Source organism: Ursus americanus, chromosome 31 (genome assembly GCF_024610735.1).
Source record: "Ursus americanus isolate L20-20 chromosome 31, mUrsAme1.1.p, whole genome shotgun sequence".
NCBI lineage: Eukaryota > Metazoa > Chordata > Mammalia > Carnivora > Ursidae > Ursus > Ursus americanus.
The window spans coordinates 25,450,339-25,474,470 of record NC_142157.1 but is presented as its reverse complement, the minus strand read 5'-3'; the positions used below and the strand labels follow the sequence as shown (position 1 = coordinate 25,474,470).

General features: G+C 39.7%; 1 protein-coding gene across 4 annotated transcripts in view; it reads left to right on the top strand.

Annotated features, from left to right (window-relative positions):
• OPTN (optineurin) overlaps positions 1 to 15,720 on the top strand; it is a 40,592-nt gene extending 24,872 nt beyond the window's left edge. The window contains exons 8-15 of one of the 4 annotated variants that reach the window (XM_045793941.2): positions 801 to 916; positions 2,318 to 2,467; positions 2,847 to 2,940; positions 5,993 to 6,151; positions 11,046 to 11,176; positions 12,244 to 12,326; positions 14,905 to 15,064; positions 15,527 to 15,720. In XM_045793941.2, coding sequence (XP_045649897.2) covers positions 801 to 916; positions 2,318 to 2,467; positions 2,847 to 2,940; positions 5,993 to 6,151; positions 11,046 to 11,176; positions 12,244 to 12,326; positions 14,905 to 15,032 — 861 coding nt within the window. In that variant the 3' untranslated portion in view covers positions 15,033 to 15,064; positions 15,527 to 15,720. Of the gene's footprint in view, positions 1 to 800; positions 917 to 2,317; positions 2,468 to 2,846; positions 2,941 to 5,992; positions 6,152 to 11,045; positions 11,177 to 12,243; positions 12,327 to 14,904 lie in introns of all 4 variants that reach the window. The other 3 variants (XM_045793942.2, XM_045793943.2, XM_045793940.2) reach the window with 3 other exon arrangements.
• Positions 15,721 to 24,132: the final 8,412 nt, after the last annotated feature.

Genomic DNA, 24,132 nt, shown 5'->3' with positions numbered 1-24,132 from the left:
AAGAGACGACCCTGGAGTCATAGTGTGTTGTTGACTGAAACCAATTTGACAACCAGTAATAGAGGAGTACTGAGTTTTCCAAGGCACCATAAAGCTCACTGACACCCAATCTGGAGCTGCCAGGGAAAATGCAGTTCAATGAAAAGCGTGGAATAAACTAGAGACATTAATCAGCCAAGGACTCTGGGCATAAGCTGCTCTCTGGGTAATTAGATTGTGCTTTGACACTGCTGTGCTCTATGATCCCCTGAACCCCAATCGGGATTAACTGAGGTATGATAAAGGGTGAGCAGAAATTAGCAAAACCTAAAGCCTTAACATCTGGGAATGTTTGTGTGAATTTTGGCCCCTACGAGTCTTAAGAGGGAATGTTCTTGGGTTGCCAGAATCAAAAAGGAGACAGTTCTTCTTCCCTTTAAATAAATTGCACACATGTCTACAGGGAAAAGAAAAATTATGATAAGGTCATTATCACAGTGCATCCAAATTGATCAGTTATTAAAAAAAAGTTTTATATATAAATATTGCCATATGTATTAGTGGTTATACATAGAAGTTACATATTATGAAATATAAAATGTTATATATAATTAATAAATATAGACATATAAGGAAACAGAGTTGTATCTAAAACATTTCTTTTCATGGAAGATATTTGCAGCATTAATTATCAAAAGTTTAATCAGTTCCCCAGTCAGTCTTAGTTGGATGCTGATGGTTCACACAGTTTTCTCACAAACTGGTTCATTTGTTCTCTGATCCAAATCACATGTGTGTGTTTGGGATTTTCTGAATGACAGGTTGGAAGTGAAGTGGAGACGTTGAACCTTCAGGTGACAACTCTATTTAAGGAGCTTCAAGAGGCTCATACGAAACTCAGTGAGGCTGAGCTAATGAAGAAGAGACTTCAAGAGAAGTAAGAATGAGAGATGAATTCTAGTTTCCTTCAGAAAATAGACATTTTTATGAAATATACTACTATGTAAAAACATTTTGTTACTGTGTTACTAGAAGAAAAATAGAAACCTAATTAAAATATGAATTCAGCAAACACTAACGTCGAAATTAATGCACAGGTTCATTTATAAATATAAAATACTTGTAATACGGGGGAATGGGGCCCAGGGAAATCTGATTCTGCTGTTCAGGGATGTTTATTACGTGTACTATAGCCTATGTGAGGACCTGTGAAAAAGCAGTAAGCCAGATTTCCTTACCTGAGCTGACAATATTGACGTAAGCAAAATAAATGAAAGCTGCAAGGAGAAAGAAGAACTTGAGTGAGATTTGTTGGGGAAAAAAATTGAGATTTATTGGGGGAAAAATTCATTTTCAATCAATTATGAAAGCTAATATTTAAGTTGAGAACTTTGCATTTGCTTGTTTTTCTTATTGTAGCAAGTTACCCAAAATTTTAAAAAACGAAGTTGATGTTCTTTTGGATTCGTTGGCAAACTTATGTCCAGCACAATACATGAGTGTCCGTTGCCTTAGAGTTAGACTTCCCGAGGCTATACCGTATTAGGGTAACCTGGCACAGCCCAGCAGCTAACAAAGCCAGGGACTGGACACGTAGACTTAGTTGAAGCATGGATCTGAATTTATCTGTGGTATTACCTTGGGCAAGTTATTTATTGAAGCTCTCTGAGGCCTAGTATTATCATTTGTAAAATGTGCATCATTAGCCCTACTTCATAACGGCGTTTTGAGATGTTTACCATGCTTGGTGTTAATGCCTTGCATAGAGCAACCATTGGTTCATATTTGCTCTTATTATATTGAAATTCTCTTTCTCATCTTTAAGAGAACTTAGGACACTTCCTTTTCCCTTATTAAATCTTTGTCAGAAGTCATATTCTTTATGTTTAACAGAACCCACACTTTTTAAAATATTGAAGATACCCATGGATCACAATATGAAAAGCACCTTTAGCCAGTTACTATTTTGGTCTGTGTCTGGAGAACAAAAATATATTTGCATGACTACTCAGGACAGTTATTGCATAGCTTGTGTGGTCTTAGGTCTATACTTTTTTTTACATTAGGCATAAGGGTTCAGAAATATAGAAATCTTTTTTCAAAAAAAAAAAAAAAGACCTGCATTTGTTTAATGTTTAGTCGTGAAAGTTTAGAAATATTACTTGCTAGCCTAGTAAAGAAGCAAGGAGGGTAAAATATTTTACTTTGCACTATTAAATCCTTGAAAAATGCAATCCTAAATTTCTTTGCATTTGCCACATACTCATGGGATTGGTTTAAAAGCCACTGAGAAACGAAGGAGCGTTGTTGATCCTCATGAAATTTTGGTCTTCCCTAGATGTCAGGCCCTTGAAAGGAAAAATTCTGCAACCCCATCAGAACTGAATGAAAAGCAAGAGCTTGTTTATAACAACAAAAAATTGGAGCTACAAGTGGAAAGCATGCGATCAGAAATCAAAATGGAGCAAGCTAAAACCGAAGAGGAAAAGTGAGTATCCCACAACTGAATGACCACTCGCTACAAGAATATAGAAGAGCACTTGTATAAGACTGGAATTAGGATTTAAGAATAAATTAAAAATTTTTCTCTTTTATGTATTTGAAGGAGTACCGGGAGACTTCTCTGAGGAGATAAAATTTGTCCTATTATAACAAAATTAGTAAAGTTACTTGTAATCTACGTTGATTTTTTTTTTTTTTTGGAAAGATTGTTTTCTTTGAGTGTAAGAAAATGCTCGCAGGTGGTGGGATGGTAAAGGTGGGAAAGAAGATTTTGCTAGTCAAGTGTTCAGAAGAAGGTGGGAAGTCAAGACTAAGTTTTTATGATATTTCCCCAAGATTCCATTTCTTAATTTCTTTTTAAATAGGTCCAGGTTAGCCAGTCTCCAGTTGACACATAACAAGCTTCTTCAAGAATACAATAATTCATTGAAAACACTCGAGGAACTGAAAAGGAAAGAGGTACTCCTAGAAAAAAATGACTTTCATAGCGTCCTAAAGAACAGAAACTATAAACGTTTTTATATGTAAAATAGTTATGTTAATCCTTAAGTAAGTCTGTTTCAAAGGTTGTTCTTCAGTTTATAATTGATTTCTTGTGTCTAAGTGTGTTGAACTGAAGTTCCACCCGGGTATAATGTGCCTCGTATGCAAAGATGGCACTAATGCCCTATAGTCGGGGAGTAAGCTTTTAGCATTTTTTTTTAAAGATTTATTTATCATTTGAGAGAGAAATAGGGCAGGGTGGGGCAGGGCAGTGGGAGAGGGAGAGAGAGAATCTCAGGCAGACTCCCCGATGAGCACGGAGCCCGACTTGGGGGCTCAGTCCCACGACCCTGAGATCATGACCTGAGCTGAAATCAAGAGTTGGGCTCCCACATGAGCAGGGCACAGCGAGACTGCAGGCCGCCACTGGAGGGGTTGTCTCCGTGGAGCTGTCACAGGGCTAACTTGCTGCTGTCAGTGACCTTGAGACCCTGGACTCACCAGCCTGCCACTTACACTGGTATAACGCTAGCATGGTGTGGCAGTTTAAAAACGGGTCCATGTGTGAGGCGATAGCCGTGTTCATTAGCCTGGTGGGGGGAACCCTCTCACGCTGTATACGCATATCAAATTGTCTTGTTCTTCACTTTAAATATCTTACAACTTATTTTTTTGAAGATTTTATTTATTTAACAGACTGTCAGAGAAGACTCTGACAGGTAGTCAGGGTGTCTCTGAAAGAGAGCACGAGCAGGGGGAGCAGTAGAGGGAAAGGGAGAAGCAGACTCCCCTCTGAGCAGGGAGCCCGACATGGGACTCGATCCCAGGACCCTGGGATCATGACCTGAGCCGAAGGCAGACGCTTAACCATCTGAGCCACCCAGGCGCCCCTAAATATCTTACAATTTAATTTGTCAGTTTTACTTGGATGAAGCTGGAATAAATAAGTAAAGATCGTGGAAGCTTTGAATTAGAAGGGGTCTTTGCTTTTATATACTTATAAATGTACTCTTTGTTTTTCTTTTTTTTTTTAAGTTTTATTTATTTTGAGAGAGAGAGAGTGCACACAAATGGGGAGAGAGTCAGAGGGAGAGAATCTTTCAAGCAGGCTCCCTGCTGAGTGTGGAGCCCGAGGAGACAGGGCTTGATCCCACAGCCATGATCATGACCTGAGCCAAAACCAAGAGTCAGACGCTTAACTGATTGAGCCACCCAGACATCCCTGTTTTTCTTTTTTTTTTTTAATAGAATATTGTTCCTCTCTAGGACTCGTAAATTTTTTTGTTACCTATTTACTTATTTATTTTGAATTGAAGTAGAGTTGACACACAATGTCATGTTAGTTTTCAGTGTCCAACATAGTGATCCAATGTTTACGTACATTATGAAACGCTCATATTTGTAGTTTCCATCTGTCACCGTACAGAGTTATTACAATAGTATTGACCCTTGAACAGAAAGGCTTTGCAGGGGGCCACTTAATATGCAGAGTTCTTAAAATACAGAACTACAAATGTATTTTTTCTTCCTTATGATTTTCTTAATAACATTTTCTTTTCTTTAGCTTACCTTATTGTAAGAATACAGCATATAATACATATAACATACAAAATACGTGTTAATCCACTAAGTTATTGGTAAGGCTTCCAGTCAACCGTAGGCTGTTACTAGTTAAGTTTCTAGGGAGTCAAAAGTTACATGTGGAGTTGCAACTCTGCAGGGGCTCAGTGCCTCTAACCCCTGCGTTGTTCAGGGGTCAGCTGTATTCCCTACACGGTACTGTACATCCCTTGACTTATTTATTTTGTAACTAGAAGTTAGTACCTCTTGATCCCCTTCGTCCCCCTATCTCCCTCTCGTCTGGCAACCACCAGTTCATTCTCTGTATTTATAAGTTTGTTTCTGTTTGTTCATTTGTTTTGTTTTTTAGATTACACCTATAAGTGAAATCATAGGGTATTTGTTTCTCTGACTTACTTCACTTAGCGTAATACCCTCTAGGTCCATGCATATTGTCACAAATGGCAAGATTTCATTCTTTTTAAGGCTGAGCAATATTCCTCTGTGTGTGTGTGTGTGTGTGTGTGTGTATCTGTGTGTGTGTACATAAATAGATCACATCTTTATCCGTTCAGTTATTCAGTGTGTGTGTGTGTGTGTGTGTGTGTGTGTATCTGTGTGTGTGTACATATATAGATCACATCTTTATCCGTTCAGTTATTCAGTGGACGTTTAGGCTGCTTCCATATCTTAGCTATTATAAATAATGCTGTAGTAAACACAGGAGTGGTTATATCTTTTTGAATTAGTATTTTCATTTTCTCTGGACCAATACAGAGAAGGGGGATTGCTGGACCATTTCTATTTTTAAAAAAGTTCTATTCTTAACTTTTTGAGGAACCTCCATTTTTTTTTTTTGGAGGAACCTCTTTTATGTCTTTTGATATTGACAGGTGTGAGGTGATCAGTTTTTAATTTAAACATGTTTCATCTTTTCCACTGACTTCACCACGTAAGAGTAATATCAGTGGGAAAAATAACAGTATCAGCAAGTTACAACCTCACTGAGATCAGGGTTTGTCATTTATTTCCCTAGTTTTAGTGTTTTTGTAATTGTTTTAAATTAAGAAATTATAATTTGCAAGCTTTAAGTTAAATGAATACAATTCTCTAAGTTATCATTGCTAATTAACAGAACAGTTTAGAGCCAGTCATTTAAAAAAATAAAACATCGTTTAATGTTTTACTAAATTAGGTTGAATTAGGGGCACCTGGGGGGCGTCAACGGTGAGGCAGCTGACTCTTGGTTTTGGCTCAGGTTGTGATCTCAGGGTTGTGAGATTGAGCCTCATGTGGAGATCTGTCCTCAGCGCAGAACCTGCTTGAGACTCTCCCTCTCCCTCTCCCTCTGTCCCTCCGCCACCCCTGCTCATGCACCATCTCTCACTCAAATAAATAAATAAGTCTTCAGAAAAAAATAGGTCGAAATATTTCTCAGCCATTTCTAGAATGATCTTGTCTCTTTTAGTCAGAAAAAGTGGATAAGGTGGTCCTGCAAGAACTAAGTGAAAAGCTGGAACTGGCAGAGAAGGCCCTGGCTTCCAAGCAGCTGCAGTTGGATGAGATGAAGCAGACCATTGCCAAGCAGGAGGAGGACCTGGAGACCATGACTGTTCTTCGGGCTCAGGTGAGCTGCATTCTGGAACATGATCTGGGTGAGGCCAACCCTGATTATATTCTCCTATGGGAAAGTGATGGTGTTTGAAATATATTTTTGGGTTTTATATAATTTCCACCAATATATTTTTAAAAATTTTATTGAGGTATATCATGTGTGCAAAGTGCACCAGACTTCGAAGGGTAGAGCTCGTTGAATTTATCCATTCTACGGCTGGTAGGTAGTTGGATTATTTTTGGTTTGGGGCATTATGATTGAGGTTGTTCTGACATCCTTGTGGATGTCTCTGTTGGCCTGTGTGTTCATTTCTGTTGCGTGCATATCTAGCCATGTGTGGAATTGCTTGTTCCTAGAACAAGGGTTACTCGGTGTTAGTGGATGTTGCCAACACTTTTCTAAAGTGGTTGTACCAGTTTTCGCTCCCGTCAACAGAGTCCCCATTGCTTGACATCCTTACCCATACTTGTATTATCAGTATTTTTACTTTTTTTTTTTTTAAAGATTTTATTTATTTATTCAACAGAGATAGAGACAGCCAGTGAGAGAGGGAACACAAGCAGGGGGAGTGGGAGAGGAAGAAGCAGGCTCATAGCAGAGGAGCCTGATGTGGGGCTCGATCCCATAACGCCAGGATCACGCACTGAGCCGAAGGCAGACGCTTAACCGCTGTGCCACCCAGGCGCCCCTAGTATTTTTACTTTTATTTGTAAGCATTCTGGTGGGCATATAATAGTGTCTCATTTAATGTGCATTTCCCTGATGACTAATGAGACTGAGTACTTTCTCAAGTGTTCACTAGTCTTCTTGGTGCCCTCTTTTGTGAAGTGCCTGAAGATGTCTTTGCCCATTTTTCTTCTGGTTTGCTGTCTTCATTTTATGAGTTCTTTATACACTCCAGACACAAGCCCTTGCCTATTTGTTGCAGATATCTTGGCTCCGTGATTTGTCTTTTCACGCTCATAAAGTTGTCTTTGATGAACAAAATTTCTTAATTTTAATGTTGTCTACATTATCAGTCTTCGTACTTACAATTAGTGCTTTTTGTGTCCTGTTAAAAGACTTTCACTACCTCAAGGCCATGAAGATGTTCTCCCGTGTCGTCTTCTAAAAGTTCTACTGTTTCGCCTTTTACATTAAGATCTAGAAACCATCTGGAATTATTTTTTCTTTGTAGAGTGAGGTAAGGGTGAAGATTTATTTTTTGCCTTGTTGCCTTAGCACCATTTATTTAAAATGTCATCTTAAGTAATGTGCTGCCTTCTTTGTCATATATTGTGTTCATGTGTCTATGGATCTATTTCTGGACTCTACTGTTCCATTGAGCTATTTTTGTACCCTTGCTCTGGAACCATACTGTCTTGACTTACTATGAAGCACCAAAATTTTGATACCTGGTAGAGTAACTCTTCCTACCTCATTGATACTTGTCGAGAGGACCTTAGATATTCCTTCCCTTTTTCATTGTCATTTAAATTTTAGCATCCACTTGGTTTTTTCCACACACACACACACACACACACACACACACACACACACACACAGAACCTCCTGGAACTTTGACTGGAATTTTATTAAATATATATAAATCAATTTGGAGGTAACTGACATCTTTTCAACAGCGACTCTTCCAATGCATGAACATGATGTATCTTCTTTAATTCTTCTAATTCTTCTTAGTAAAGATTTTGCTCATCTCTTATTAGATTATTCATAGATAACTTTCTATTTTTATGATATTATAAGTAGCCCCTTTTTAAAATCTTCGTTTTGTAACACCTGCTGTTATATAAAAATACAATTGATTTTTAGATATTGATTTTGTATGCAGTAGACTTGCTCAATTCACATTTTAATTTTAATATCTCTGAATATTCTTTTGAACTCTTTACATTCATAATCATATCATTTAAATAATGCCAGATTTGGGTTTTTTCCTTTCCAGTTCTTCCTATGTTTTATTTCTTTTTCTTGCCTTATTACACGACTGGGTCGCTCATACAGTGTTGTGTGACAGTGCAGATGGTGGGCAGCCTTGCCTTGCTCCCAGTATCAGAGGCAGTGTTTTTAACATTTTACTGCTAAGTGTATGGTGTTTACCATAGGCTTTGTAGATACCACTTATCAAATCAAAGAAACTCCCTTTTCTTCCTTGTTTGCCAAAATTTTTATTTCGAGTGGATGTTGAATTTTATTTAGGAAATGTTTTTTTTTTCCGGTAATGATATAATTGGATAATTACATGCCTTTTTCCTTTAGTTTGTTAATGTGGTGAATCACATTGGTTTTTAAATATTAAACAAACTTTACATTTCTTGAGTTATCCTTCGTACATATTGCTGGATTTGGCTTGCTCGTATTTTACTTAGGACTTTTGTAAGATTGGCCTAGAACTTTCCTTTTGCTAACATCGTTGTGAGGTTTTGATATCAAGGTTTTACTGGCCTCATGAAAACAAGTTGAGGCACATTCCTTCTTTTACTCTGGAAGAATTTGTGTACGTGGCTTATTGTTACTTCTTGGCCCCACTCTTGCTCCTGGTGGGTGGAGGACTCGCAGAAAGTTCATCAGTTGGATTCATCCTGCCTGAGATGTAAAACCACAAAAAAGGGGGGAAACCTTTGTCTCCTGTTTTTATTTTGTTTGCTTAATTAAAAGTGGGATTGCAGCATACCTTTTATACTACAACTTTTCACTCACATCATGTCTTGGACTTCTCTCCACATTAATACTCATAGCCATTTGTTATTTTTTTGAACAGTTGTATTCCCAAGTGTGCATTACCACGATAGATTTAACCAGCCCTCTATTAATGGAGGTACAGGTCGTACCAATATTTTTGCTATTATCAGCAATGCTGAACTGAACATTCTTGTATGTATGTCTCTGCACACTTGTGAAATCTATAGTGAGATTAGACATGGAATGGTTGAGTTATTGAGTATGCCTGTCTTTAAGTTAAATAAATATTAACAAGTTGTCTTCCAAAAATGCATAACCAAAATTATCCTCTCACCAAAGGAGGTGAGAACGTCTATTTCCCCACCTCCTTGCATCATTCTTTTAAATGTTTGCCGGTTTGATAAATTATTTTTAACATAACAAAGTCAACAGTTTATTATTTCCTAATGACTACATACATACTCATTCAAAAAGGGAATCCGGAGGTGGTTGACTGCACTTATGGACCTCAGTTTTATTTCTATAGGAAGAGAATTTCAAGCCCAAGCTCTTTATAGCATTTTGTTTGTTGGGTACCTCATGATATTGTTGTCATGTCCTTTGTCTTCCTATACACGGGCATTTGTTGGGGTTTCATAGATACTGTCATTCATTCATTCAGCCACTTCTTTTTGAGCACCTGTAATGTGAGTCATTGGTGTCACTGCAGGGCATGTAGGAATGGACAGAATGACCCAGGTCTGACTGGCTCAAAGCTGATCAGTGATAGAAGTGAGACAGTAACGTAACTTGAGATCTGACTCAAAAATTCCCATGATGCATCAGTGATCGCATAAAATGTTGGACCGTTCACAAATGGCAGGAAGTCCCTTAAAATGACCTTTTTATTACATAGTTGTGGGTTTGGTTTGTTTTTTTTCTTTTTTTATAACTAAAACTGTGATAGAATATTTAAGTTTTTATTAATTTTACTTTTAAAAGTAAGAGCTAAATATTTGTATCCTAGAACCATGGAATTTGGGGAAAAAACTAATTTTAAATACAGAAAGTTAAAAAACTGGTATTAGAGTAATGTTCATTTCACTATTAAGCAGTTCATTTTTACTTTAAAATTTTTGTAACAGTGAAGAAATTGCTATCACGGCATAATATTTATATATTTCTAGGTAAGAAATTGCCCTCCGATTTAGCAGCTGAAACAGCAACAAGCATCTGTCATCTTCAGGTTTTTGTGGGTCAGGCATTCAGGGGCAGCTTAGTGGGGTGATTCTGGCTCAGGGCCCCTCGTGAGGCTCTGCTCAGGATGGGCAGGAAGATCCATTTCCAAGCCGGCTCACTTACATGGCTCTGGGCAGAAGACCTGAGTTCCTCACCCTGTGGGCCTCCGCACATGGCAGCTTGCGCACCCTCATGACATGGCAGCGAGCTTCCCCCACAGCAGGGGACCCAGGAGAGAACAAGGCAGAAGCCACGTGGTTACACAGGTTGGCTCTATTCAGTGCGGAAGGGGACCACGTAAGGGTATGAATACCAAGAGGTGAGCATCACTGGAGCCATCTTGGAGGCTGACTGCCACCATGAGAAGTGGCATAGAATATGGGTTTCGGTCTTGGTTCAAGTGCTGGTTTGACCACTTACCCAAATTACCCCAGACTGAGAACTGTTAAACTTGTAAATGTAAAATGAGCATAGCCATTCTACATTCCCAGGATTTTTGATAAAGTGAAATAAGATAAGAATATTCGCACCTGACATAGGACCTTGTACGTGTTTGGAACTCAATGAATAGCATGTATTAATTATTATTATTTAAAATTTAAGGCCAGCCTTCATGAATATACCTGACAGAGTAAATAAACCATTTACTATATTAAGCTAATTCTGAATATGATTTTTTTTTAAAAAGACTGGAGAATTTTACTGAATGAATGTTACGTGCAGTGTTTAAACCACCTATATCAGTGTCATCGTTGGGTTCTGATTGTTTAAAGTGCACGCGCGCGCGCGCGCACACACACACACACACACACACACACTTGTCTTCTGTGTGAAGGTGGTTGGAAGTCGCGGTCGCCATGCTGGTTTCCAGCAAGGCTGTGCGCACCTGTTCCTTACGAGGCGAATCAGAGGAGGCAGCCCTCCCCCTGCGCCCCGTCATCCGGCGGGCCGGAGAGAATCCACGTTCATCTATGTAGTAACTTCTGTCTCTCTTACCTTCTACCAGATGGAGGTTTACTGTTCTGACTTTCACGCTGAAAGAGCAGCAAGAGAGAAGATACACGAAGAAAAGGAGCAGCTGGCACTGCAGCTGGCAATCCTGCTGAAAGAGAATAATGCTTTTGAAGATGGAGGCAGGTGAGGCTCGGGAAGGCTCAGAGCACACGCCCAAAGCCCAGGGCACAGGCCGAGCACGGGGGGCCTGTCAGAGGTGCTCCCTAAGTTGAGCTGTAGGAATCACGCTGAGCACACTTGGCTTGATTGTGCCCCTGACACTCAGCATGACTTACCGCGAGGCTTGGCCACATCTTGTGGGAACGTGAGGAGTTCTTTCCTTTCAGACATGCTGTAAAAACATGACCTTATGTGTTCCCAAGCCCTGTCCTGCCATTGTTAGGGGTATGTAGTCTTAAACACTTTAAACAATCCTGTAATGTGTTGCAAAGAAGACGTGGCTAAAATTACTTGTCTTTTAAATTTCTATTTTGAAAAAAATTTGAAACGCAGAGAAATAGAAAAATACGGGGAAGAAAATAACACACACCGTGATGTCCCCCGCCCAGAACTGACAGTGACACACATTTATTTGCATCATGGAGATTTTAGCAAAAGATAAAAGGGTGTTGTAGGCGAAGTTGGAGCCTCATCTGTTCCCCACCCCTCATTATGTCTCTCTGTCTCTGTGCCCCATACTGCCTGGAACTTGGGGGTAACGTCCCCATCTGTCCTATACTTTTACGTAGTATCAATATAATATCTATATCTTATCTTGAAACAATATTAGTTTCTACATGCGTAAGTTACAAAATGGTCACTAGGTATTCTGCAGCTTGCTTTATCTAACACGGTGATTTTGAACTCTGGGTGCGTGTATTTGTAAATATATATGCAGTTTTATTTCACTTTAATTGCTCTATAGTGCCTTGTTTTAGAAATATACCACTTTTTTCTAGTCCATTCCCTTATCAGTTGACAGTTTGGTTATTTACTGATTGATTTTTTTAATCATAATTGTTAGTTTCTTTCACTACTCCGTGTCCTGGTGCCAATAATATTTAAAATTCAAGTTAATCTTTAAGATCTGGTTTCTCTGAACCTTGCATTTTTTTCAGCTCTTTTTTCCCCATGCTGCTGTTGAATGTCTGCTTAATGTTGTCATATTTCAGGGCATTAGAACATCACTGTCGTGTTGCTTTTCATCCCAGCAGGCAGTCCTTGATGGAGATGCAGAGCCGTCATGGGGCAAGAACCAGTGACCCCGACCAGCAGGCCTACCTCGTTCAGAGAGGTGAGTTGCGTGTGATTGTAGGTGTTCAGGGTTCCAGGGAATAACTACCCTGTGAAGAGAATGCTTGAAGACAAATTTCATTGCATTCTACACAATGAATTCCAGGTCAAACCGCAAAAAATATAGCATCCCTTAGTCTTATTTCCAGTGTACCCCATGCTTCATCCACTACCAAAATGAGTCCAGACACCAGACTCTCTTCATCCTGGCAGTTAAGACCTGGCAGGTGGACTGACATGAACATTGGTCTCAGGCGTGTTTAGCGTCACAGGGTAAAGCCGTGTTCTTCTCTGAAAGCTGTGTCTACCCACTTGAGCACCACCAGACATTTTCTCCAATCTGATTTTAAGTATCCCGGAAACACCCATATACCTCTGTTATCAAAATTGCCTACAACACTGTTTTGGGTCCAAAAGGACAGTCTCTTGCACCTGAATTTCTTAGAGGAAGATTTTATTTTGTCAGAATTAAAGAAGGCAAAGCCTGTTTATGTTTAAAAAAAAAAAGTCACATACTCTTATATTTATCATCTAAAAATCATCACAAAGTACAGATTTATTCATGATTATCCTAATAAGCTTTTTGTCTTGAAAAAAGCAATATTCCAAACAGACTGTCTTGAGGTTTTTATTTTATCTTATTTTTATTATTATAATGTTTTTAGCTTCATAACAAAGCTGCCTGTTAAACAGTAGCCTCTCTTGACTGTATTTCATCATTATGGTCACCTGTGGCCGTCAGTGCTCCTGCCCTGGTCCTCAACATTCAGCTGAGCACAAGGCGTGGTCAGGTCCGTGGCGGCGTATGGCCTGGTTGGAGAGACAGGATGTGCACATAAAAGGATGGGTTCATGGAACAAGATAATATTTAAGTAATAGAAATAATGGTGCTGAAGGTCAGAGGACAGGTTGATCACTGAGGGCCAGGGGAGCTGAGAAAGGCTTTGAAAAGGTGTGACTTTAAACTTGACCTTGAAGCTACAATTTACATAAGTATGGGATGAAACTAAAGGGTCCAGGGTCGAGAGGAGTGTGGTGTGTTAACAATGAAAATGGACTAAGCTTTTTATAGCAAAGTGCCTGGAGGTAGAGGGAACCCATTAAACTGACTAATGCAACAGCCCAAGTCTGTGTCTTGAAACCTACACCAGGACAAAAAAAAAAAAAAGGCACAGGTGGATGCCAGAAAGTTTAAGTGAAGAATCAGTAGTCCCTAGTCAGTGGCCGGTTGTCATCTAGAGCAGAAGTTGGCTGACTCCTGGGGCGCCTGGGTGGCACAGCGGTTAAGCGTCTGCCTTCGGCTCAGGGCGTGATCCTGGCGTTACGGGATCGAGCCCCACATCAGGCTCCTCCACTGTGAGCCTGCTTCTTCCTCTCCCACTCCCCCTGCTTGTGTTCCCTCTCTCACTGGCTGTCTCTATCTCTGTCAAATAAATAAATAAAAAATCTTAAAAAAAAAAAAGAAGTTGGCTGACTCCTGATCTAGGACCATGAGACCATTAGAAAGTCCCCCACTTTCAGATCTCATGCCTTGGGATCAGTATTTCCATTCAAGGATGCTTCTAGAGTTTGCTGAACACAAACTATCTGCCATGGTCTCACATATTATTCAATTCAAGTAATACACTCAGAAGCCAAAAACCATGTTGAAAATTGCCTCCGCTGTCAGCTTCCAAAAACAAACATTTCGGGGGCTGACTGAAAGTCTTGAGACCAAAATGGTTTGCATTGGTCCAGGAGGGTCAGACCAAGGAGAGGTCCCGGGAGCCAGAAGTCATTTCCAGCATTGATCACAGTTTGCACATGAGTGCAAGGCTTATTTTGAGCATTCTTTAATTTAGACTTGCCCCTCAGTCCAGTTCCAAAATTGGACAAAGTGACACAACCCATTCTTCCATTCTTTCTCATCACTGACTTTGCCCGAGCAGCCCTTACTTATCCCTAAAACTCCTCTCAAGTGCAATGAGTCTCATCAGGGGCCCTTCTCTGTCCTCCCACTAACCTGCCTTGTGCATGACACAGTGTGGCCCTTCCCTCATGCTCTCCTGCCGTCGTTTTTCTCGCCTGAAGTCCCTACCATCTCTGTACCCCTCTCATCCACCTCCTGGGTGCTCAGACTCATGGGCCGAATGAATGAATTTTTGTCTCTGCTTCTGAGAAGGTTCACACTGTTCTAGGATACCTCTCCATGTGCTGCTCACTATTTTCTATACCTTCTGTCCTCTGTAGCTCGTATCTTCATCTATCTTGTTCCTTCTCTCAGATATTCTTGTTTTTATTAGAGCACGTATTGTCCTGTACCTAGAACTGAAGCCACATATTTTCACATGTCTACAACCCAGACTAGAGCCCAAATCCCAAAGTAATAGGAAAGTGGGTACCATTTGGGGAGATTTTCTCTGTGTGTGTAGATTTTTTAAGTTAAAGACCCCCCCCAAAATCCCTGTATTCACTCCCCTTTAGGTATAAGTTGCAAAGGTTAACAGATGGTAACATTAATTGTTCATTATTAAAATCAAACAAAGTCACTTGCAACATGGAAGAAATGGAATAGTGTTTCACGTACTGCTTATTCCCAGGAGCTGAGGACAGAAACTGGCGGCAGCAGCAACAGCGGAATATTCCAATTCATTCTTGCCCCAAATGTGGAGAAGTTCTGCCCGACATAGATACACTCCAGATCCATGTTATGGACTGCATCATTTAGGTGTTCACACCTCACTTCCCCCCAAACTGTTGGTAAATATCAGATTTTCTTCCTCCAAGAGTTGTGCTTTTGTGTTATTTGTTTTCACGCAAACATTTTGCCTCACTGTGTTTATTTTAGGAGAAAGAAAATCAAAATGTTCTAAGCGGGACATATTCTGTGGATTTCCTTAGAATCCTGAACATACCAGTCTTCCGATAATAGATTCTTTCTTTGTTTCTTTTTGTTGTTGTTGTTGTTGCATGTGTGTGAGCTGAACTGTTCATGCGGTTAATGAGTGTGTGACATCATGAGAGTAAGTATAACTGAAGGAAGAGGCCTCACAGATAAACTTTGAAAATCTTTTAAGGAGGCGGGAAAAAGGAAGTGGTCACAGATTTAATCAAGAAAAGTCTCTTTGGAGGTTTTTTTAAAATAAATTATATTGTTGTTTTTCTTCATCCACTGAAGACACGTCTGTCTGAGGTTGTGTGTACGTTGTGGTCTTATTGCAGCCGTGGTATCGTGCCACAGTTATGATGGGGCTCTTTTCACGTGAGCGCTGTGGGCTTTTACTTGATCGTCCGGACAAGTGGAAACGTACTGCCGCACGTGCAGAGCATACAGTAGGTTCGCTGGTTTCGTTGTAGCCACAGGTATACGGGCTTGTACAGTAGAGAGTTTATTAATTTCTAAAAAAAAAACAAAACAGCTATCTATTAATTTCCCTGGATCCGGCTGTATATTCATAATCACAAAAACAGGTATCGCGAAATAAAATTTTGCTTTTGAATCATTCACACTGTCTGTATATGATTGGCCAGTTTCACGGGATGTGTCTCAAACCGTATTCAGCTTCATATAAGCTTAGTACTTATTCACATCTGTTTTGCGAATTCTATGAATACAAGCAAACTCCCTTACTAGAGACTAGTCTGTATTGTTTGAATTAGAAATTTTTCTTGCTAAGGTGGTGAAAAGATAGGGCTTTGCTCTATTTTGTAAACCCACAGCTCACCCAGCTTAGCCAGTCGTAAAAGTCAACGGTGTCTTTGTGTGTGTATATCCTAAAACATTTAGAATAAAATTAAAAGATCTCCTCTGTTTGGGTTTGTCATAATAATCTTGCTTAGGCAAACTTGATTTAATACACACACTCACACACACACACACACACACACACACGTGTGTATGTATCCATATATGTTTTAAATTTTTTAAAATTATGTTATGTTAGTCACCATACAGTAAACAGTTAGTTCTGTCTTCATGCCAAGAGAACACACTGCCCAGATTCACGGTAACTTAGACTCCCCCCACCTCCATCCAGGGAGAATGCTTGTTAAAGACATGTCTGAAATAACCATGACATTTTCATTTTTAATGTCTTGTTTATAGTTTCTAGTTTAAATTCTTTTCTTTACTCTTTTGTATCGGAGGAAATAGATTTCTGTAGTATCTTAGAAAAGCAACCCAGATGGTTTCGCATTTAAGGTAAGGGACTATCCTTTTATGTTGTTCAAGTAAAAATATTAAGCTGATTCCCAACTCTGAACTAACAAGGTGAGTGGGCTTAATAAAGCTGTGATCAAATCGTTGGCTGGATAATTAAAAGGATAATTAAAGGCAAGTTCATATAGTCAGTTTAAATTAAAGCCATCGTACTGAGGGAAGCAAACAGTTTGGTAAGCAACTTGTAAACTCTGTGCATGTCTTCTGTAACTAATTTAGTCTCTTCGGAGGTCCAGTTCTCCTGTTACCAGGTGATGACACGTCGTTGGAATGTCGGCCTTTCTTCTAGCACCCGCTAGTCTGTGTTCTCGAAGTGTGGCTAAATGGGAGCAACAGAGATGAGAACTGGGAAGAAATAGGGATGAGCCAAGGAAAATTTTACAGCTGAATAAGATTATAATATTAAGTCTTCAAGTATTTTATTTTAAAATAATTGTGATCTAGTCTGGCCTGTAAGTAGTTTGGAAGCCATCACTCGCATGCTCCTAACAAGGAAAAGGCTGAACAGACTCAAAATCATCAACTCTTTTTAAATCCCTCAGAGAACTGAAGTCACGGGGCAAACCACCGCCCAGAGATTGGAGAGACAGTCAGACAGATAGAGAGAGTCTCAGATGACCAGATCAGTGTCTCAGGAGCAGAAACCATAGTAGGAGCCAATGTCTGAGTTGGGGAACTTAAACTGTAATTGAAGAATTGCCAAAGGCTCAGGGCAGACACACTTGAGAATTAAAAACTCTAATAGGAGCCCATTCTTAAGAGGACCCCACACTTGTGTGAATTTTACCTCCAGGAGCCCTAGAAGATCCTCACAGTGAAGATTCCTAAAAACTCTTCATACTTTTAGCAGGGAGAGGGGGAAAGTAGCCATTTTGAAATACACCAGAGCACTCTGTTCTTAGGAATGCTGTCCCTCAAAAAGAAATTGTTTTACCAGACCCGAACCTGCTGGTTTTTATCAGAGCCTGATACCCAACTCCAGCCCCCTATAGCTTTACTCCTCTCACCTGAGGAGGAGAGAAAAAGTCTGAGAAGCACTTGTAAAGGTCACAGCGCAGAGGCAGGACCTCAGTAAAAGACCGAGACCTCATCGTAGGACTGTGGGACTCTTCTCCCCCACGCCTACCCTACCACCACATCAACAAGGTGCCTAATATGGGATTAGACTGGATTACAACTGGAAGAACTGCTCATCTTTGGGTTTATTACAGAAGAGGTATATAGGGAATCCCAAAGACAACAGGGGAGACAAAACAAGGACACCGGAGGAAATTTTAGCCTATGACACCCCCAGCTGCCGCAGACAGTAAACATAGTCCAAGTCTTAGCCAAGTAAACATAAAACCTCACACTCTAGACTTATTTACCTCAGGTCTTTTACCTACTACATCATTTCCATTTTTCAACAAGAAATTATACTGCATACTAAAAAAACACAGTTTGAAAAGATAGAGCAAGCAGCAGATGTGATGAATATAAGACGAATTTAACTAAAACAACTATGGTCAGTATCCTAAGGGCTCTAATGGAAAAAGTGACAACAGGCAGGAACAGGGGGGGGTAATATAAGCAGACAGATGGAAACTCTAAGAAAAAATCAAAAGGAAATACTAGAAATCAAAGACAGTGTAACAGAAATGAAGAATGCCTTTCATGGGCTCATGAAAACACTGAACATGGCCAAGGAAAGAATCTGTGTGCTTGAAGCAGTGTCAGTAGGAACTCCCAAAACTGAAATGCAGAAAGAAAAAAGAATGAAAACAGAATATCCAAGAACTGTGGGACAAATTTTTTAATGTATGTGCAATGAGAATATCAGCATGAAAAGAAAGAGATTGTGTTAAGTAATTATGGCTGAGAATTTTTCAAAAATTAATGACAGGCACCAAACTCCAGATCAGGAAGGTCAGAGATCACCAAGCAGGTTAAATATAAAAAAAAATCTTCCCCTAGGTATATTGTATTCAAACTGCAGAAAATCAAGGGCAAAGAGATAATCTTGAAAGAAGCCAGAAGGAAAAAAAATCTTACCTGTAGAGGAGCAAGGATAAGAAATATATCAGACCTCTCTTCAGAAGCTCTGCAAGCAGGAGGAAGGGAGCGAAATATTTAGTGTTGAGAGAGAAAAACCACCAACCTCTAATTTTGTGTCCATGGAAATTGTTCTTCAAAGTGAAAGACAGACTTTCATAGACAGATAAGAATTGAGAAATTTATTGCCAGTAGACCTGCTTTGTAAGAAACGCAAAAGGTTCTGCAGAGAAAATGGAAGTTACCTGGGTCAGAAACTCAGATCTACACAAAAAAACGAAGATCATTAGAGAAACAAAAATGAAGATAAAGTCTTTTGTTTTCCATATTCTTAATTGAACAGTTTGTTCAAAGTATTAATAGCCATGAGTATTCAGTGATTATAGCTAATGGATCAATGAAATGAACAACAGCAGTGTTATAAGGGATGGGAGCAGGGGAAATGGGATACTCTGTTACAGGGTATTTGCACTATGCAGGAAATGGTATAGTGTTCTGTGTTTGCAACCACTGAGAAAAAAATGTTAAAGAAGTATATGCTAAGTTATGCTAAGAGAGGAGAGAAAATGCAATAACATAAAATGCTCAGTTAAAAGCAGAAAAGCCAGAAATAGAGTGAAAGCCAATAGAAGAAACAAAGAAAAAGGGCAATGAATAGAAAATAGTAACAAATATGGTAGATATTAATCCAATTATATCAATACTCATTTTAAACATCATTGGTCTAAATATGCCAATTAAAAGAAGTTGTCAGAGTGGATTAAAAAAACAGGATTGCACCTATATGCTGTCTATAAGAAACCTACTTTATTTTTTTAATGATTTTTTATTATATTATGTTAGCCACCATACAGTACATCCCCGGAAGAAACCTACTTTAAATATAAGGACACACAGATTACAAGTAAAGAGATGGAGAAAGAAATAGCAAGCTAACCCTAAGTAAAAGAAAGCTGGAGTGATTATATTAATTTAAAGAAGACTTCAAAGCAAGAAGAATTGTCAGGGATGGAAAAGGATATTACAAAATGATGAAAAGGTCAATTCTTCAAGAAACGTAACTGTCCTTAATGTGTATGCACCTAACAACAAAAATATACATAAGGCAAAAACTGATAGAATTGCAAGCAAAAATAGATGAATCCACTAGTACAGTTAGAGAATTCCAAATCTGTCTATCAGTAATTAACAGACCCAACAGTCAAAAAAAAAGTAGTAGGGACGCAGTTGACCTGAATAACACTATCAACAAGATCTAATTGACATCTATAGAATACTTCATATTCGAAATATAGCAGAATATGCATTTTTCTCAAGTTCGAGGAGAACGTTCACCATGATAGACCACATTCTGAGCCATAAAATACAGTTTACCAAATTAAAAAAAAGATAAGCCATACACAATATGCTCTCATACCAAAATGGAATTAAACTAGAAATCAAAAACAAAGATACATGGGAACCCTCAAAAAAACATTTGGAGATTTAACACACTTGTAAATGATACATGGGCTAAAGAGGAATTCTCAAGAGAGATTTAAATAAGTTTTAAACTAAATGAAATGAAAATACCACACAAAGTTTGTGGGCTGAAGTGGAAGCCATGCTTATCAGGAAATGTATAACATCGAGCTCAAGATCTAAGATTGGTAATCAAAGCTTCCACTTTAAGAAACTAGAAAAAGAATGGCAAATTAAACACAAAATAAGCAGAAGAAAATAAATAAAAATTAGAACACAGGGGCACCTGGGTGGTTCAGTATGCTAAGTGTCTGCCTTCGGCTCAGGTCATGATCCCAGGGTCCTGGGATGGAGTTCCTCTTTGGGCTCTTTGCTCAGCAGGGAGCCTGCTTCTGCCTCTCCCTCTGCTGCTGCTCCCCTGCTTGAGTGTGCGTGCATGTACTCTCTCTCTCTTTCTCGCAAATAAATAAAATCTTTAAAAAAAAAATTGGAACATAAATCAGTGAAATTCAAACCAGGAAATCATTAGAGAAAATCAATGAAACTGAAAGCTGGTTCTTTGAAATGATGAACAAAATTGATAAACCTCTAGCTAGATTAAGAAAACAGAAGACAGGGGCGCCTGGGTGGCACAGCGGTTAAGCGTCTGCCTTCGGCTCAGGGCGTGATCCCGGCGTTCTGGGATCGAGCCCCACATCAGGCTCCTCCGCTATGAGCCTGCTTCTTCCTCTCCCACTCCCCCTGCTTATGTTCCCTCTCTCGCCAGCTGTCTCTATCTCTGTCGAATAAATAAAAAAATCTTTAAAAAAAAAAAAAAAGAAAACAGAAGACAAGGGGTGCCTGGGTGGCTCAGTCATTAAGCGTCTGCCTTTGGCTCAGGGCGTGATCCCGGCATGATGGGATCGAGCCCCACATCAGGCTCTTCTGCTATGAGCCTGCTTCTTCCTCTCCCACTCCCCCTGCTTGTGTTCCCTCTCTTGTTGGCTGGCTCTCTATCTCTGTCAAATAAATAAATAAAATCTTTAAAAAAAAAACAAACCTGCACAAGAACGTTCACAATAGCTTTATTCATAAGTTCCCGAACCTGGAAGCAACCAAGATGTCCATCAATAGGCAAATGCATAAACAAACTGTGGTACGTCCATACAATGGAATATTATTCAGCACTAAAAAGAAATAAGTTATCAAACTGCAAGAAGAGATGGAGGCACTTTAAATGCATATTGCTAAGTGAAAGAAGCCAATCAGAATACATGCTGTATGATTTGAACTGCATGATACTCTGGAAAAGTCAGAACTATGGAGACAAGGTCACTGATTGCCAGGAGTTAGGTGGAGGGAGGGATGAATAGGTGAGAGCACAGAGGATTTTTAGGGCCATGAAACTATTCTTCATGATACTGTAATGGTGGCTACATTTGTCAAAATCCATTGAATGTAAAACATCAGACTGAATCCTAATGTAAACTGTGGACTTCAGTTAAAAACAATGTATCAATATTGGTTCATCCATTGTAACAAATGTCCCACACTAGTGCAAGATATTAATAATAGGAGAAATGGTGTGTGGAAGGGGCTTTATGGAAACTTTATTCTTTGCACTCAATTTTTCTGTAAACCTAAAACTGCTCTAACAAAGTCTGGGGCACCTGGGTGGCTCAGTCGGTTAAGCATCCCAAGGTTCTGGGATCGAGCCTCGCACTGGGCTCCATGCTCCGTGCAGAGTCTGCTTCTCCCTCTGCCTCTGTGATCTCTCTCCCTCCCACTCTCTCTCAAATAAATAAATAAAATCTTTTAAAAAATAATTAAAAAATAAAGTGCATTATTTTCTAAAAAATGAAAAAAAATCATTTGAACCACAAAATTATTTAATATGAACATAGAGTGTGTCATAAAATCATGATTCTTGTGAAGATTGGCTAACACTTCCATTTGACCCATAATGAAAGGGCTAACTTGGAATTGCTTTTAATGAAATAAATTTATTATGCCATCATTAATTCAATGGAGGAAAGCTGTTGTAAGAGCTAGTTGCAGCTTTTAAGTATAACAGGAATCAAGTCTATGAACCAATATTCACATGTCTTAGTGGAACAATGAAAGGTACCAAAACTGCTTTGCTCTGAGAAGCAAATAAAAAGTAGAAATAATTTTACAGTCTTTTGACTCCTTTGATTTACAGAGTTCATTATTTTAAAAATTACTGAAATAACATTATGTACTGTCGTTGCAAAAATGTTAGTCATCGCTGAGTAATTTGTTATTTTTTCTAGCTAAGTACTTGCAAAGATGCATACTATTCGTTCAGAAACTCTCTGTAAGTTGATGGATTCATGTAGTAGTTTTGGCTTTTAAATATACAGAGTGATAATTATGGGTAAAAGGGTAAAATTTGTTTTACATATATATGTATTAGCTGGGTTATAAACGCAAAAAAACCAAGGAAGAAATGTGTTGAACAGTCATATGAATTAATTAAAACCAGCAAGACTGGTGGTTTCATTGGCTTCCCTTTGGAAAAGGTCGGTTGAGGTAACTAGATGGAAGAATATACCCCATTGTTTGTTTTTTTTTTAAGATTATTTATTTATTTATTTTATTTGACAGAGATAGAGACAACGAGCGAGAGAGGGAACACAAGCAGGGGAAGTGGGAGAGGAAGAAGCAGGCTCCCAGCGGAGGAGCCTGATGTGGGGCTCGATCCCATAACGCCGGGATCACGCCCTGAGCCGAAGGCAGACGCTTAACGGCTGTGCCACCCAGGCGCCCCTACCCCATTGTTTAAAGTAACCTCTAGGTTGATTGAAAAGCAGTAGACATTTATTTGCACAACAGAGACAGTATTCTGTTAGCAAAATCAAGGAGGTGGAATTTCCTTCTTTCTCTAAGCAGAGGGTTGCCTCTGAGCAAGGATAACATTTTTCTCAGTGCAGGATCTTTGTCCGGTGAGACAAACTGAAGTTTGGGAGAAGACTCGAGAGAGTCCCTCACATATAGCAAGAAGATACAAATGCAGATGTAAACGGAGGGAGGAGATGGCAGTGGAGGAGCTCTGGAACCTGGTCCGATTTTCTGGTTTTGAATAGCATTGCCGGCCAGGCATAAGGATGGAGGAAGTGATTTCATCATCTGCTGCAGTAACCAGGCAGACATCTGCTTCTACAGTCTCTGCTTTGGAGAACGCAAGTACACTCACTAAACCACCCCCCAGACCTGCACGTGAAGGCCTGACACATGCCCATGGCTCCGGTCACGTAGCTAAAGGTACCTGCTGAAATCCGCACCTTCGCCTCAGACTGAACTTGCCGTCCCCCCCACCCCACCCCCGCTCCATAGCAGGCTCCTCCTGGACACTCCAGTCTGTTTCCGCACTTCTGCCAGGCGCCCAGGTGTGGCTAACCAGGCCATCGTCCTCTCCTTTTCCTGCCAGAAGTAACTTTCTTCGGACAGTTACCAAAGCAGACAGGGTTTCCTTCGTAATGCCTTTCCCATGCGTCCCTTCCCTTGAACTCCGGCAGTCTGGGACTGTCACAATCTTTGACTGGGCTTCTCTGCCTCCAGTTTCTGGTGTATTCAGTTCCGGGGCACCTGTCTTCGTTAGTTCACTGTCCCTAACAACACCTTGTGAAAGTAGCAAGAATAGAAGTTAATACACTTTTACGCTGACCTGTCCTGGCCACATTATGTGTATTTTCAAGTTTTTCTCATTAATCCTCACGGTGCCCTATGAAATAACTCTACTAGCCCTCTTTTGCAGATAAGTAAGTGGAGGCACTGGGAGGTTAGTTAAGTACTTGACCCAAGTTCGCACAGTTAGCATGTGGGTGGCAGTTAACCACACAGTCTTAATTCAAGTCTAAGCACTTACCCGCTCCTTTCCTCTTCACATCAGTCTTCCTCCCCGACCTGTTCAAACCCTTTCACTGCTTACAAAATATGATTCTTGACCTGCTGTTCATCTTCCACATGGTCTTTCAATGTTTCTACCTCATCTGTCTGTTCCCTCCTCTCCAGCGAAATCGGCGCCCGTTGATTGACACCTTATGTTATTTACATTTTATACATATGTCCCATCTCCCAAATTGGACTGTAAGTTCCTAGAATATGGACCACATCT